General features: G+C 38.7%; 1 protein-coding gene across 1 annotated transcript in view; it reads right to left on the bottom strand.

The window, feature by feature from the left end:
- Window positions 1–2,209: 2,209 nt before the first annotated feature.
- The window catches only part of khdrbs2 (KH domain containing, RNA binding, signal transduction associated 2), a 424,077-nt gene continuing 407,990 nt past the window's right edge, over window positions 2,210–18,296 (bottom strand). The window contains exon 7 of the mRNA XM_048597077.1: window positions 2,210–2,639. Within this exon, the coding sequence (XP_048453034.1) occupies window positions 2,545–2,639 (95 nt within the window). The 3' untranslated portion in view covers window positions 2,210–2,544. The remainder of the gene's footprint in view (window positions 2,640–18,296) is intronic.

Here is an 18,296-nt window from a genome sequence, read left to right as displayed (position 1 = left end):
GGAACAGAATGGTCTATTTCTGGGCCTTTGCCAAAATTAATCCTACCACCTCCCAGCACTACATGCCCTGCTGTGGTTAACCCTGGGGCTGGAATAGTACCTTTTAAAATTAAAAGAACACAATTGGATTTTAGGTCTGACAATGTGACTGTACATCAAATCTGTTAAGTAGCCCACAAACATGGAATAAAATCACCACTGGATAAAATATTTGCTTTGTTCTTTCTGACTATGCAATTCAGAAGATTAAGAAAATCAAAAATACAATTGATTAAAATAATTCTGTTAATTTGGCTAAATTAACACTCGCAATTCTTGAACTGATTACGTAAAAGAAGCTTACAAATTCTAAATGATACAAGATAAAAATGTGATCTGACTGATGACGCTGGAGATATTTTTAACCCTACACTCAGTATTGCATTGCCTACCTGAGCCTGAATGCTTGTCCTGCTTTTTTTTCCTGGTTAACCTACTACCAGACACCTGGAAAGGAACAAACAGAGAAATAAGTTTCAGCAATGGGGGAAAACATGTCTGCACTTTAAATGTTATAGACTGGTAAAACAGAAATGTCACCCCTTAATGCAAATAAATTAAATATGCTACTAAGTACATCTTAGCATGCAACTCCAGCTGCAAGACACTCGTTTGCACAAATTGTATAATCTGTTTGCATTCTCGTTACTATGAAAAAAGTAAACCACTCGCAAGGACAAAAATGCCATTGTTTCAATATTTAACAAGAACTAAAGTATATCAGGATCAATAGTGCTTTTGATTAGCCTAAAAATGATTGCTCCCTTAATTGCTTTCCACTTTCCCTTTTACGATGATGTTTACACAATTGAGGTTTTAGCAAGAGCTGTATTACAATTATTGGTCATTTTAGTCTTGTTTATCGGAAGCAGGGTTATATATTGAAAAGAAACAATGATGTGGTAATTATTTATTGCTAATTAGCCATTTTAATGACCTAGATTCCCTATGTTTATCACATTTTGGAAGGTTTACTTTTTTAACTGACAGTAACTGCGTCATTTGTAAATATTTAAAATAAATGTTGTATATGCAGCAAAATTATAGAGTTACTATTAGTTTTACCTTGTATTTGCAGGGTGTTTAACGTTTAGTCATCCTTTGAGTCCTGCGATATATTCTCTTAATAATCAGCCATCATGTCTGATTGCCTCAACAAGAAATATCAGCCCCTCTAAATTGCTTTCACGAGCGGTGAAATTCAGATACATTAGCACTGGAAATTACAAATAAAGTTCTTTTAAAGGTGAATGTCAAACAATTGGGCAGTGACACTGATGATTTCCTGGCAAAGACAATTATTATCATCTCAATAATACATTAAATGCCCTCGTTTTGAGTGAAGACAAGAATGGGTTTCCATGTAATACGCACATGTTGATGGGATATTTAATGTGCAGGAGAATTCATCGGTCCAAGGCATTTAGACAGTCTATAGTGGGAAGAGATCTTACCTCATTTAACTCCATTACATTGTCATGAGAGACATGCTAACACAAACAAGTCAGTTAAGAGTTTTGCGTTTAGTAAGATCAAGCTTATAGGATAGTTTAATGTCCATTTATTGCTGTAACATCTTCTGCATTAGAGTTTACGAACGATAAGTGACGTAAACAGGTTAGCATGTTAACTTCTTTTTAGGTTATTTACATCTGCTGCGTGTTAATACAACTTTTATATTCTTACACAGTGTCAAGTTCTTAAAAAAAAACAGCTAAGGGTTCATTTTGGTTTATACTGTAGCAAACAGTTTAGGCATTTCCTGCAGAACAAAAGAGGCAGTCATTTAAGAACTAGAATAAAATAATTCCAAATTTTAGTTCTTTACAAAAGAGTTCAGCTTTATTGACAAATTATGGCAAATGTATTTGACAAATTAAAGTCACCTATTTAGTTAAGCTTACACATGGAACTTTATGCAATTTTATCACCACATACAGTTTAAACACCGAACAGATCACTTTAATAAAGTTAGCTACATACATAGCCGATTGTTTTCAATTCCATCAAACATCATTTTATAAATTAAATTTTACAAATTAAATATTGAACATCTTAAAGTGACAAATATTAAAAGAAAACAATTTAAAACAATTTATCTACAACTTGTTTATTACCTATTTCAAAAAAAAGTTTTATTACAGTCTTCCATTGTCCCTAAATACGCGTCAACCTTTACCAAGTGGGTTTGGAAATGTTAAACTTATCACCAGTTCATGCTAGTTGAACATATTTCTACACATAGAGCAATAAAAGAAAACAATTAAAAGGAGCAGCTTCCCTTTTGCATGTTCTGGGGACTAACTTGTCCATTCTACAAAGTTCCTGTCATAAAGTAAAGCCAACATTTCGTCAAAGTTTCAGGAAATAGAAGGAGGGTGCAGAAGGGTTACCCGAGAGAAGATATCCTTAGGCAAGAAAATAAATGAACTATTACTTGTCTTGTAGTTGTTTATAAGCTGACCATAGGGCACGCATGTAGTCATTGTGCAACAAGGGCTGCCTTCAATATCTACCATAGGGGTGTTCTCTGTAGGTCCCTCTTGACCTCAGGATTGGGGCCTTTAAACTTGGCCGAGATGAAACCCATTCTTCTTGACCTTGCAGACAGAAAAGAAAAAATAAACCCTGATTAAAGAGGGAAACCCAATGAAACACAATCATTCCATCTGTTAATGCAATGCATACATTAATCAGTCACACCCATATGCTTCCTGGTTTCAGGGGAAAAGTAATGGTTGAGAATTATTCCATTTAAAAAGGTTTATCATTCTTTTCAGCAAGCACAATGAGTGGTGTTAACTCACAGAGATTTAACCTTCAAAGATTAAGGTGTCAATAAATTGGTGATGGAGGAGATTCGGCAAAGAAGTTTACAATATTAACAGAGCAATCTAGGCCATGGTTTTCTGTTATGCTGTCATTCTTTTTCTATACAATTTGTCTGAAATCAGTGGACATGTTATGGGATTCTAAGTGCAAATGACATTTGGGTTTCTGTAATTTTAGTTCAAAGATAAACAACACAATAGAAACCATTTTTTTCCATAAAATTCTCAATGACCCAGGAAGAATTACTTACCACAGGGAGTCTGTGCTAGTTATGCCTGCTTCTGAATCTTTGTAGAGTCTCTAAAGATTAAGCTGATACAAAACTGACACAGCATTGTCTCTGAAGAAGTAGTACACTGGACTTGAAATGTTAACTCTGTTTCTTGCCATGAATGCTGCCAGACCTGCTGAGTTTCTGCAGCATTCTCTTTGTTTGTTACAAAACTGACACAGATCTTTGAATTCTAAGACACAAGATATATGTCAGTGCTCTGTGGAAATACCGATGCACTGACTTATTCAGAATTACCTGAAAATTCTCCCTGGCAATTCTCCCACTCTCCTCCACAGAAGTCTGACTTTGAGTTAAGGACTTTGACGTTAGACAGTTCTGACATACTTACCTGCATAAGTGATCCAAGAAATATTGGACAGAAAAATCCCAATCTAACCCCTCGGTAACTGACACCCCCCGATTCATTCACAGCAACATCTTTGACTCTCTCCTGAAACCCACCCCGTCCCACCACGTGGACCGTCATGAACTGTCGGCTCCCCGTAAACTGATTTCTCCCTGACCAAATCAGACTACCCTTCCTGACTCCCACTTACCCTCTTGATCTCCCCCAACCATTCCCTGAGAATCCCTTCATCACCTAACTACCCTTCCCAACTTGAATTGACAATCCCTCCAACCACCCAACTCTAGCTGCTCAAACAGACTTAACTAGCACCCAACTACCCCTGCAACCTGACCGACAGCCCCAAAGCTGACCACCTCTCTCAATGTGACCTGATGAGCCCACTTACCTACCACTCTGGCCGTTCATTCACTCAACCAGTGCTGTAAAAGAAAGGGGGATGTTCAGTCTACTTCCTGATGTGACTTCACTGGAATGAGGCTGCTGGTGGGACTCTTCTCTCTCTGTTTCTGTAGATGCCAGGCTTGGAAGACCTGGCCAGAAATCTCAGAGCAGCACTGGGGATTTGAAAGGTTTGAGCCCAATGTCAATCAGAAGATGGTGGGTACTTTGTAAAGAAGAAAATTCAGGCCTAACTGACGCATTTTAACAGGTTTTGAATACAATTTAAAAGAAAACTGTGAAACTATGAATGAGGACATCTTAGACAGGCTAGGCTTGTATCCATTGGAGTTTAGAAGAACAGGCATGATTTGATTGAAAGTTAGCAGATCTAAAGGGTAGACATGAAAAATATGTTTTCTCTTATGGGAGAATCTAGTACTAGACGTCACTGTATGAAAATTAGGGATTACCCATTTAAAACAGAGACGAGGAGGTTGTTTCATAGAGGTCATGAGTCTTTGCAACTCTTCCTCAAAAGACGGGGGTAGCAGAGAGTCACTGAGTATTTTTATAGCAGAGGTAGATAGATCCTTGAAAGAAAGGAGTTGAAAGGTTGTTGGGGATAGGCAGGAATGTAATCAAATAAGAAATGATTTTCCTGAATGGCAGAACAGGCTTGACGGGTTGAGTGGCCTACACTTGCTCTTAATTAGTATGTTCACATGTTAATCTGTATGTTTATAAACTAACTACTGCACACCAAAATAACTTTAAATGAAATAGATTTGTACAGGTCATTTTTAGTTGCTTAAAATTGGATTCCTCCCAAGTTGTGGACTGGATAATTTGATTAATAACCACAGTTAATTTTTTTGAAATATATATCCACTTTTAGCCATGGTATTGATACTGCACCACTTGACTACACCAAAGAGAAGTTAAAAGAAAAAAATACTGTTTAACATACTATTCAATGCATTGGCTCATGAAGGGATTTGTAGACAGTGACGTTCAAATATGTATCAGTGAAAGGCACTTCATAAACCACATTTTTAGGCATAATTTGCACTTGGGTTGTTGTAAGATTGCTCAATGTTGCATGCTATTTTGAAAAGGGCAAAAGGAAAACATTCTTACTGGTGAATGGTCTGAAAGCAAAAAAAAAAGAATTTGATGAATTCTGGTACTAATACTAATCCTGGAATGATTGCATCCAAGGTGCAAACACTATCCCTGACTAGTGGTGATATTGAGAAATCAGAGCCTGGGGCTGTTCAACGCACTGTTCTACATGGTTAGTGCATTAAACATTCGGAATTATTCTCATTGGAACACCCTGGATAGAGCAAATGGCTATTAACTTACACAGCTGCTTCCTCAATATAAAACAAAATCCCCTTCTCATGTCTGAAAACTCATGACTGTCTATACAGTCTCACTCTCTCCATCACTCTAATTCCCCAGCTATTACCAAGTGTGGCAAAACTAAACCTGTTTCTTTCATTCACATATATGACAGTCTGAACAAAAGTTCTAATTAACCCACCTCCTGAACTAATTGCCACCGTTTGTTCTATTTAAGAAATATGTTGTTTTGTTAATTATGAAGATTTATGGGTTTGGTGGTCTTACCAAGCACATTAACACATTACTGAACGTCTTGTCTCATACTATTATTTAGACATGTTTAAGAATTAATGCAGGAGTGTCTTGGAATGACAACATTAAGGATCTCTAGAAAAGGATATCAATTTAGCTGTAAGCATTTTTAAAACATTTGTGTTAAAAAGAAATAATTACTTAATTTTATTACATTCAACCCAATATATAAATTTTAAACTTACATAATTTTTTTCATTAATTCACAGGACGTAGGAGTCACTAACTAGTCCGGCATTTATTGCTTATCCCTAATTGCCCTCGCAGCAGTTAAGAGTCAACCACATTGCTGTGGGTCTGGAGTCGCAGACAGGCCAGACCCAATAAGGATGGCAGATTTTTTTGTATAAAGGACATTAGTGAACCAGATGAGTTTTCCCGACAATCAGCAATGGTTTCATGGTTATCAAAAGACTCTTATGCCTTCATTACAATAAAAATGCAGAAGTAGGCCATTTGACCCTCAAGCCTGCTCTGCCATTCCATAAGATTGTGGCTTATCTGCCCTTGTGATTTAGTTTATATGCACATTGAAGTCACTGATGATTATTGTAATACCTTACTCACAAGTGAGCGACCGTTCTTCTTACATACTTCATTCTGTACTGTTAGAGGTCTGTTGATGTCTCCCACTAGTGACGTATTTTGCCTACTATTTGTCATCTCCAACCAAACCGTTTCTACATTCTGATCTCCTGAACCAAGGTCATTTCTAACAATTGGAGTAACATTATCCTTGATTAACAATACTATCCCTTAACCTTTAACTAACCTTCTATTGTTGTTGAGTAATACAGTCAGAATATTCAGGACCCAATCCTTGTTACCTTGCAGTCATTTCCCCTTATTGGTTGTGAGATCATATTATTCACTTCAATGTATACCCATCAATTCCCTTACTTTATTATGACTGCTATACACATTCAGACACCGAACCTGTATTTATGTCTTTTCATTATCTTTGTGACATCTAGTCTTAACTATTAGGGCATTCCTAAATTTTTATTTCTCCCTTCCATTGTCTGAACCTCACTTCCCACATTATTATTTACCTCTCTTACCCTGTCTCTACTCTTTAGTACACTACATCTTTCCACATTTGATCCATGCCTCACTTTTTAGTTTAAAACCATCTCCACTTAGCTAATTTTGCAGTTTGCAAGGACACTGCTTCTAAAATGGTTCAGACACAGACCATGTTAGGAATACCCATGGATTATATAGATCATGTGGAGAACTGAAAGGTACTGAACTGTTTGGTCACTTTGCTAATTAAAAAAAAGGGCTTTTCTCAAGGTTTTGAATGCAACCAGTGTAGTTTCTTGAAAAATAAGTCACACATTTAATGTGTATTGTGATCCACCTGTTGATTACAGAAAGTCAATGACTTTGGAAAAATAGCCAAGCAAGATTTTTAGGGAGATAAGAGATGGGGTCTACTGCCCTCAATTGTTCAGAAACCTTGCTTTTAGGATAGTCTATGGGGTCCTTGTGCTGATGGCTGCCTGGTAACTCTTTCTGGGCTTGGTTTATGTTTCACAAATATAGGGAGTCAAATAAGCAAAACTTCCAAAGCTGGGAGTAACACTGCAAGTCTGTCTCCCGTTCTTCTGATTGAAATACTGCAGAACCTGATAACTCTTCCACGTTTCAATATTTTAATAACCTTGTAAACACTGAAAGACCTGGACCTGACTTAATTTCCAACCAAACTGAATCTTTGTTTGGAAGATCTTTCTGAAACCCAATTCCACCAAGAAGAATTCATGTTAGAATTCATCAAATTTTGGTCTTTGTTTTTAAACCATTGACCAATCAGGATGTCTTCTTTTGCTGTTTTCAAAGTATCTACTCTGCAGAATCTTTGTTGTTTTTGTGTGTGTATTTTGGAATTAAAAAGTGATATATTTCTAAATCTGGATTATAGCTCAAATGTTAACCAGTTTTACCACTTGTTTTTAAGAGTGAGCTTTGTTTTATAATAAATAAATGATTTTGAGTTCATTGAAAAAGCCCAGTGAAAGTCTCTTTTACTGTGGATAGTAGTACAAAAGGAAACCAATTGGTCATGTTGGTGATTGAATCTAAACACTTACACTAACAGTGCGAGTCAGAATAGTGGGACTTGCATTCCTCCTATCAGAGTCATACAACAATCTCAACTTTATAGTCCCATTCTCCCAGTACTGGTGCCACCAAAAATGTCCAAAAGCACTTTACTGAAGCATTATCAAACAATATTTTACTCCAAATAAGGAGGTATCTAGTGATCAAAGGTTTAGTTAGAGATAGATTTTGAGGAATAGGAGACAGGGGAGTTTAAGAACGGAATTCATTGAGGTCTGAGGCAGCTGGAGTCAAGGAGAGCAAGTCAGCCATTGATATCTAAGTGGTGAAAATTGCAGATGCATAAGACATTAGAATTGGAGGAGTGCAGAGATTGTAAAAGTTTGTGGGACCAGAGGATGTTGGTGGCAGATCTCAAGAAAAGGAATTTATGGAAATCTATTAGATGGAATTTTGGAGCAACTTGTGGTACAGCCCACGAGGAACAAACAATTCTGGACTTGGCCATGTGTAATGAGGCAGATTTGATAAGGGTGCTTAAGGTGAAGGAACCTTAAGGGGGCAGTGAGCATAACACGACAGAATTCACCCTGCAGTTAGAGAGGGAGAAGACCAAATCAGATATAATGATACCACAATTGAGTAAAGCAAGCTACAAAGACAAGACAGAAACTTGAGCAGAGTTGGTTGGAAGATGAGCCTAGCAGGGAAGACACTGGAGCAGCAATGGCAGGGGTTTCTGGTGGTAATTCGGAAGGCACAGCAGAAATTCATCCCAAGGAAGAAGAAACATATTAATGGGAGGATGAGGCAACGATGGCTAACAAAGGAAGTCAGGGACAGCATGAAAACAACAGAAAAAGCATACAATGTGGTGAAGATTAGAGGGAAGCCAGAGAATTGGAAAGCCTTTTAAAACCAGCAGAGAATAAAGCAAAAAGCAATAAGGAGGAGAAGATGAAATATGAGAATAAGCTAGCTCGTAACAAAATAAGACTGCAAGATTCTCTTTTAGACATCTACAAAAGTAAGAGAGAGGCAAGAGTAGACATTAGACCACTGGAAAATGAGCTGGAGAAGTAGTAATCAAGAACAAAGAAATGGCAGAGGTACTGAATAGGTACTTTGCATCAATTTTCATGATGGATGAGACCAGCAGCATAACAAGATTTCAAGAAAGGGGGCACAGGTGAATGTAGTGGTCATCACTAAGCAGGTGCTGAGGATGTTGATAGGTTTGAAGGTGAATAAATCACCCAGGCCAAGTGAACAACGCCCCAGAATTCTGAAGGAGATAGTTGAGGAAATTATGAAGGCATTGGTGCTGATCTTTCAGGAATCACTGGAGTCAGGGAGGGTCGCAGAGGACTGGGAAATGGCTAATATAACACCCCTGTTTAAGAAGGGAGGGAGGATACTATAGGTCAGTTAGCCAGACCTCAGCTGTTGGTAAGATTATAGAATCCATTATTAAGAATGAGATTGCAGAGTACTTAGGAAGTGTATGGTAAAATAGGGCTCAGTCAGCATGGCTTCATCAAGGGGAGGTCATGCCTGACAAATCTGAAAGAATTCTTTGAGCAGGTAACAGGCAAGCTAGACACAGGAAAGCCAGTGGATGTGATCTATTTGGATTTCCAAAAGGTCTTTGACAAAGTGCCTCATAGGACACTGCTATTAAGAGCCAATGTGTTAGGGACAAGGTACTGGCATGGATAGAAGAATGGCTGATTGGCAGAAGGCAGAGTGGGAATAAAGGGGTCTTTTTCAGGATGGCAGCAAGTGACTAGTGGAGCTCCACAGAAGTCAGTGTTGGGACCACAGCTATTTACGTTATACATTAATGATCTAGACAAAGGAACTGAGGGCATATTGCTAAGTTTGCAGATGACACAAAGATAGGTGGAGAGGCAGGTAACGTTGAAGAAGTGAGGAGGCTGCAGAAGAACTTGGACATGCTAGGAGAGTAGGCATAAAGTAACAGATGGAATACAATGTGGAAAAATGTGAGGCTATGCACTTTGGTTGGAAAAATAGAAGGGTAGACTATTTTCTGAATGGGGGAAACGGCTTTGGAAATCTGATGTGCAAAGGTACTTGGGAATCCTCATTCAGAATTCTCTTAAAGTTAACATGCAGGTTTAACTGGCATTCAGGAAGGAAAATACCATGTTAGCATTCATTTTGAGAAGGTTACAATACAACAGCAGTGATGTACTGATGAGGCTGTATAAGGCTCTGATTAGACATGTTTAGAATATTGTGAGCAGTTTTGGGCCCTGTATCTATAGAAGAATGTGCTGGCATTACAGAGAGTCCAGAGGAGGTTTACAAGAATGATCCTGGAGATGAAAGGCTTTTCATACGATGACCGAATGAGGACTCTGGATCTGTACTCAATGGAGTTTCAAAAGATGAAGGAAAGCTGGTTGAAACTTACAGAATACTGAGAGGCCTGGATAGAGTGGATGTGGAGAAAATGTTTCCACTAGTAGGAGAGACCTGAAAGTACAGCCTCAGAGTAAAAGGACAACCCTTGGAACTGAAATAAGGAGGAATTTCTTCAGCCAGAGGATGGTTAATCTGTGGAACTCACTGTTGCAGGATACTGCTGAAGCCAAGTCACTGAGTGTGTTTAAGACAGAGACAGAAAGATTCTTGATTGGTAATGGTATCAGGAGTTTAGATTTATTGTCACATTATATAAAAATAGTGAAAAATGGTTCTTCATGTATTACATGCAATGTGTCACACATTCTTGTTCCTTCTCTGCTGCTTGACATCAGCTGGAGTCTCTGAAACAAGGGTCTTGGTTATGGGTCTCCGCCACCATCACTCCCACGACTGTCACATCTGACATGGAGCTATGGACCTTGGGATGGACAGGTTCTGCACTCCTGTTCCCCATCTGGCCTTCCTCCAGATGCTGCTGCCAGACCGTTGCCTGTCCCTTTTGCCAATGCTTCCTCTCCTTAAGGTGCCCAGGCCTAGCTGTGGACCTAGAGCCCCAGATTATGCAACAGAATGGGGTTGAGAAACATATCAGGCAGGATTGAATGATGCAGCCAACTCAATCGGCCAAACGGCCTAACTCTGCTCCTATATCTTATGGTTCTATGGTCTTATGTTACTAACGTGGGGAAGGGAGAAAGACATAGAATGACTTGAACAAAAATGCTTCTCTTGCTCGTAATTCAATTTGTAATTATTGTACATTAATACATATATTTTCATTTGATTGTCTTGTTCAATGATGTATGTAGTGAAACTTGTTGATAGCAACAAGGTCTAAGCAAGTTTGTTTGTTGAGTTTGATGTCTACATGAAGTAGCCACTAAGTAGCGCATAAATCACAGTTTTCAGGGTCTCACTGAGATACTTTAGTCAGCAACATCCAAGACTTTCCCCAGATTTTCACTTAATACTGAAGCTGGGAAAGTATGCCATAATAAATTAGGCGATGTTGCTCAGTGAATATATTTTATTTAATGGTGTTAACTCTGGCAGAGTGGTTAGCATGTTGATCCCCGAGTTGCAAGATCCATGGATCAATTCCACTCTAGATTATTAAGCATGTAATCTAGGATGGTGCACCACTGCAGGGCAGAAGGACTGCTGCACAACCATCAGCACATTGTACAGATGATCAGGTTGATGATCTCATTGATATCTGTGGGAGCTTTCTGTGCTCAGATTGGTTGCCATACAGTCTGTCCTTTTAAAGGTACCTTTTGGCTGGAATGCTCTTCAGGACATCCTGAGATGGTGTAAAGAGCCATATAAAGGCAGGTGACTTTTTCTGTGTCATCCGTAAACAGCACCCGATCTCTTACATTCAAACCTGGGGAGGGTAAAGGAGATCTCTATTGGAAGAGTAAGGGTGCAAGACCTGGAAGGGCTGTTATTATGTTTTGCCATGCAGGATTCCGCACAAAAGACATGTCTTTTTGACTGATTTACAGTTACCTCCAACTTGACTTTTGCCCAGGGAAAATTAGAAGGCTGTAATAATTGAAATCTCAGAATTTCTATCAGAAGGAAAACATTGCCTTGTCTATGTGCCAAAACATCCCGACAACAGAGCTATAAAAAGAAATCAAGTGCCACTGCCTGCCTCCAAATCAAATCTGTATTCTGTGTCATATTTAAGCAGTGCAATATCTCTGTTAAAAAAATGTACAACTTGCAATATATAGTCTACACGACTGGCAGTTCCCATTCAGCTACATCTGTTTTGCTGGTGTCAGAGATTAATCAACGCAACACTAGTCTTCACACCACCATGGTAATCCGTCAAGTATTCCTGCACAAAATAAATGTATCACACTTTGCACTATACACAGTTCTAGCCTTGAATATCCATGAGGTTCCCAACAATATGCTTTTCAAGACACCTTCATGTGTTTAATCTATATACTTCACTTGTGGCATAATTAATTTTCCCCCTTTTACTTTACATGTTTTGTTGCCAAGCAAAATTTTATTTTCTTTTAAACACAAACAATTCCCTGTCCATTGATCCAATATCCCACAATCTTCAAATACAGCACATGTACAACTAAAATTATTTTCAATGCAGTTAAACACTTGAACGAAAGAAACACCAAGACTAAGATGAAACGCATTCTCTGCACAATCAGAAACAATTCTCCAACTTGGACTGTGGTCTTAACAGTTCTTGCCGTTGAAGTCATATTGCCACACTCCCAACATTGGAGGAGGAGGAGAAGAGATTTGGTAGTGGTGTTTAACATCATGAAGGGTCAGGACAGAGTCAATAAAGAAACTGTCCCCACTAGTGGAGGCATTAACGATCAGAGCACACAGATTTAATGTGACTTGCAAAGATGACAGGAGGCAAATTTTTCTTCAGGGTGTGCGTAGTCATAAGTTGGAATGCACTGCTCAAGATTCTTGGAGGAGGGAGACTCAGGGTTTGCAAAAGGGAATTGGATAATAAACTGACAATTTTAAAAAATTGTACTGTTACAGAGAAAGGAAACAGGGGAATGAGACCATCTAGGTTGTTACTGAGCCACATGGAAATGAGGGGCTGAATGGCCTCCTCCTGTCTTGCAAATTTTTATGATTCAGTGCTTGATTGCTTACAGTTCCAGAGGTGAACAAATTGGGAGTACATTTAAACCCTCCACCAATTTCTGATTGAACATAAACTGTTTTCAACCTTTGGATTTGCCAAGAATTTCAATTTAAATCATCATTGCCAAAACTAAGAACTTAAGATCAACAACAGGCCAAAGGCATTTTGGACTTAATCTGTTCCCTCAAACTGTTGCCTATTACCGTATATACTTGTGTAAAAGTAAAGATTTTAAGACTAATATTTCAGACAAATGTTGGGGTTGACTTATACATGAATGCAGTAAAATCCAGCCATTCACTGGGGATGTGTCCCTTGACAATGCACAATTGGTGATTTTCACAAATTACGAACATAGTGGAATGTGCAGTCACAGTACGCAGCAGATGCACAGTGCATACTTTTACACACAGAAGTACGTTTTTTCTTATTTTTTTAAAATCGTCGATAAGTGAAGATTAGATTTCCAGTTGGCAGAAGGTACTAAGTGAGATTGTGAACAGGTGAGTGGTGAAACTTTAACGTATTATGTTTAAATGGTTGAAACCCATGACAGTTGGGAACTCCAGTAGTAATAACATCTCTGTGGTTGTCAGAATCCTGAATTCATCAGGAAATGGCTCTCCCAGACTCCCTCATTTCTGATTGTTTAAATGACAAAAGAGCAATTGTGAAAAAGATTTACTAAATTCCCATCAACCCTGCCCCCCAAACTACCAAAAGCTGAAGGACAACTTACGTAAGCTTTATGAAAAACTATAAACATTTTTATAAATGTTGGATCGACTTTTAAATGAGATTAACAACTCCTTGGGTGCGGAGTGTATTCCTGGAGCTTTTTAGGAAAGGGAAGATGTACAGATTTGCACCGGGAAACTGTAAATATGAGTGGGATGATGACAGGTCTCAATGCCAATCAAAATATGAGTTAAAGCAGTTACAATTTTCCATGTAGCCTGAATATTTTGTGCAAGGAGGCAATCTCATCCTTTACGATAGGGAGGGACTTCAGATTTGTGCAGTGGTCAATGAAAGGAACGTATATATCCACAGGGTAGGATTGCAGCAATACCAGCCTTTGTAATTGTCCAACAGGTCAGGTTTGAGGTTTGTTCTGCTTGTTTGGAGGTTTGCAGTGAGGATAAGCTAACTGATGATGGCACTCTGGTACAGTAAGGTGTATGTGTACGCTTATGCTTGGGTTGTGTGTGAGTGTGTGTGTGTGTAAGTAAAAAGGAGTGTACTGGTAGTAGGGAATAGTACAGCAAGCGGGATGGGGCACTGTTCTGTACAGCCATAAGCTCGTGTCCAGAAGGCTGTGTTACCTTCCTGGTGGCCACGGTTCAGGACTTCTGCTTAGGATTGGACAGGAAATAGAGTGGGATGGGGAAGATCCAGTGCTTGTAATCCATGCCGGTACCATGGTATAGCTTGGATTAGGAAAGAGGTTCTGCTTAGACAGTATGAGGAGCTAGGCAGAAAACAGAAGAACAGAATATCAAGGATCATTATCAGAGCCACATGTCAATTAGTAAAGGGGAGATCAGATCTGTGAAGTGAATACATGGCTCAAAGGTTGGTGTGATTCCAGTTTGTGGGAAAGTGGCTTCAGTACTGAGAAAATGGTGGCTGTAATGTTGGGACCATCTGCCCCTGAACCATACAGCGACCAGTGTCTGTGCAAACTCTATAACTAGGAAGGTTGAATAGGTTTTAAATTAAACAACTGACGCTGAGGGATTAAATTTTAGGTAGATGCTGTGAATTGTTTGTCATTTATATAAATGATTTGGATGAGAATATAGAACACATGGTTAGTAAGTTTGCGGATGACATCAAAATTGGTGGCAACATAGACAGTGAAGAAGGTTTTCTAAGATTACAAAGGGATCAAATGGGTCAACAGGCTGAAAAATGGCAGTTGGAGTTCAATCTAGATAAATGTGAGGTTTTGCATATTGATACAATAAACAAGGGTAGGGCTTATACAGTTAATGGTAGGGCCTTGGGTAATGTTGTAGAACAGAGGGACCTAGGGGTGCAGGTACATAATTCTTTAAAGTGTGCATCACATATAGACAGGATGGTTAAAAAGGTGTTTGGCACGCTTGCCTTCATTGCTCAGTCCTTTTGAGTGGAGGAGTTGAGACATTATGCTGGGGTCGTACAGGACATTGGTGAGACCTCTTCTGGAATACTGCGTCCAGTTCTGGTCACCCAGTTATAGGAAAGATGTTATTAAGCTGGAGAGGGTTCAGAAGAGATTACTAGGATGTTGTTGGGTATGGAAGGTTTGGGTTATAGGGAAAGGCTGAATTGGCTGGGACTTTTTTCACTGGGACACAGGAGGTTGAGAGGTGACCTGAAAGAAGTTTATAAAATAATGAGAGGCATAGATAGAGTTGATGGTAGTTGTCCTTTCCCTAAGATGGGGAATTTCAAGACTAGGGGGCACATTTTTAAGGTGAGACGGGAGAGATTTAAAAAAGACATAAGAGGCAATTTTTTTACACAGAGGGTGGTTCGCATGTGGAATGAACTTCCTGAGGAAGTAGTGGATATTGGTACGATTACAATGTTTAAAAGATATTTGGATGTATATATAAATAGGAAAGTTTTGGAGGGATATGGGCCAGGAACAGGCAGATGGGACTAGTTTAGTTTGGGATTATGTTCAGCATGGACTGGTTGGACCAAAGGGTCTGTTTCCGTGCTGCATGATTCTATGACTGTATAAACGTTAGGGTCAAGTCAGTAGAGTAAAATAGTAATATGAGAAATGAAGGTCAGAGAATGACTGGAAGAGATGGAGAAGATAAACCTAAGAAAACACCAACAGTTAAGATTTTAGAAAGATATCAAAAAGACAAAACTAAAATACTCAGTATCTGAATGTGTGTAGCATTCATAACACAGCAAACAAATTGATACAGTGCACCTTGAAGTAAATAAATATGATCTGATAACCATGAAAAAGACTTGGCCTACGGGATAACATGGATTGGCTCTTGAATATTAATTGATGTATGACGTTCAAATACGAAACCAGGTAAAGGTGGAGGAGTAGCATTTTGGGTAATAGTTACAGCTAGCCTTAGTTCAGGAGATCTGAATGTAGAATTGGTTTGGGTGGAGGTTAAGAATAATATGGGTAAGAAGTCATTAGTTGGAGTGATCAACAGGCCCCTCAAACAGTAACTAGCATGTGGGACAAAGTATAGAAAAAGAAATATTGGGTGCTTGTGATAAAGGGATACCAATAATTACAGGTGACTTTAATTTACACATAGACTGGAAAAATCAGATTGGCAGTAGTTGCTTGGATGAGGAGTTCAAAGAATGCTTTTGAAATTGTTTCATAGAACAACATATTCTGGAACCAACCAGAGGCTAGGTTATATTAGACTTGGTATTGTGTAATATGACAGGAATAGTTAATGTCCTCAGAGTGAAGGATCCCTGGGTAGCAATGACCATATTTTGATAGAATTTTGCATCCAATTTAAAAGTGGGAAGATTGGATCAAGGCCTAATATTTAAACCTAAATTAGGCTAACTATGTGGGCTTGAAAGCCGAGCTAGCTGCAATGAACAGGGACGCTAAACTAAAGGATAGATCAATAGAGACACAGCGGCAGTATCTAAAGGGATATTTCAGAATACTCAGAACTAGTATATTCAGCTGTAAAGAACATTTCTAAGAGGAGGACCCATCATTCAATGTTAACTAAATTAGTTAAGGAACAGATAAAACTTAAGGAAAAAAACATAATTCGACAAAGATCACGTCAGATGCTTGAATAGAATATAAAGAACAGCAGAAAAAGACTAAAATATTGTACAGAAAAACATGATTTGGAGAGGAAGCTGGCTAGCAATGTAAAAACATTTATTAAGAGTTTCCACATGTATTTAAACAAACAAAGAATAAAACAGTTTTGATCCTCTAGAGATTGGGGAATTAACAGTAGATAATACAATGGTAGATGAAATGAACAAATATTTTGCTTTGGTATTCACCACAGAGGATATAAAAAGCATTCCAGTAAGAGCTGAAAATCAGGAGGTGGAAGAGACAGAGAAACTTGGTGAAATTATAACCAATAGGGAGGCGGTACTGAGCAAACTTATGGAGGGCAGATTGAAAGGGTCCTGATGGACTTCATCCTGGGGTCTTTAAAGTGGTTGCTGAAGAGATAGCAGATGTGTTAGCATTAATTTTGCAAAATTTGCTATATTTAGGACATGTTCTATCACACTGGAAAATAGCAAATATATATCCTCTATTCAAGAAGGTAAGAGGCAGGAAACAGGGAACTATATGTCAATTAGAATGACATTTGTTATGAGAAAGTTAGAACTAATCATTCAGGAAGTTGTACACTGGTACTTGGAAAAACTCAAGGTCTTAGGAAGTAGCAGCATGGCTTTCTGAAAGGGGAATCATGTTTAAACAACCTGTTCATTGAAACAGTAACATACACTGTAGATAAAGGGAAGCCTTTGGATGTACTTGGATTTCCAGAAAGGATTTGGCAAGCTGCTACACAAAAGGTTACTGTGCAAAAGTGGGAGCTCATGATGTAGGTGGTAACATATTAATTAGCATGGACAGAAGTTTGACTGGTTGGTAAAAAGCAGAATTGTTTTAATGATTGGCAGGATGCGACAAGTGAGGTTCCATTGGAGTCTGTGCTGCAAAGCTGTTCACTTTGGTAGGAAAAATAAAAAAGCAGAGTATTACTTAAATGAAGAACAACTGCAGAATTCTGAACTGCAGACAAGTGTCACTGTTCGAGTGAATGAGACATTAGTATGCAGGTACAGAAAGTAATCATGAAGGCTAATGGAATGCTATTCTTTATTACAAGAGAATTGACCATAAAGGGAAGGATGCTTCAATTATACAGTACACTAACAAGAGACCACATCTTGAATATTCTGTACAGTTTTGGTCTCCTTATTTACAGGTGGATGTAAATGCATTGGAAGTGGTTTAGAGGAAGTTTACTTGAATGATACCTGGGATGAACAAATTGTTGTATTTGGAAGAGTTGGGCACACTGGGTTTGTTTCCAACGGAGTTTAGTCGTGTGAGGGTGACGTAATTGAAGTTTATAAGATTCTGAATGGTTTGGACAAAGTCGATGGAAATGACTCAGTCCAGAACTAGGGGCTATTGTTTAAGAATTAGGGATTGCTGTCTTACATCAGAGATGAGGGGAATTTTTTTCTCTCAGAATATTATACAACTTTTGAATTATCTGGCTCAGAAGGCAGTGGAGGTGGAGTCAATGAATATTTTTAAGCTGGAGGTAGACAGATTCTTGTTAGGCAGGGGCAATCAAGGCTTCTAGGGTAAATGGGAATGTGGACTTTGAAACACAAAGAGATCAATCATGATCTTATTGAATCATGGTTAGGCTCCTAATTTGTGCATTCAACAGGATAGAAAAGGCTATTGCATCATCCAGTGCTCCAGGTGAGGCTCTGCAATCACAGGGAGGACTGGTGTGAGGCTCTCCCATCACAGGGAGGACTGGTGTGAGGGTCTGCAATCACAGGGAGGACTG

The sequence above is a fragment of the Rhincodon typus genome, chromosome 5, assembly GCF_021869965.1.
Source record: "Rhincodon typus isolate 14 chromosome 5, sRhiTyp1.1, whole genome shotgun sequence".
In the NCBI taxonomy this organism is placed as follows: domain Eukaryota; kingdom Metazoa; phylum Chordata; class Chondrichthyes; order Orectolobiformes; family Rhincodontidae; genus Rhincodon; species Rhincodon typus.
The sequence above is the reverse complement of the archived record's forward strand: the minus strand, read 5'-3'. Positions and strand labels throughout refer to the sequence as shown.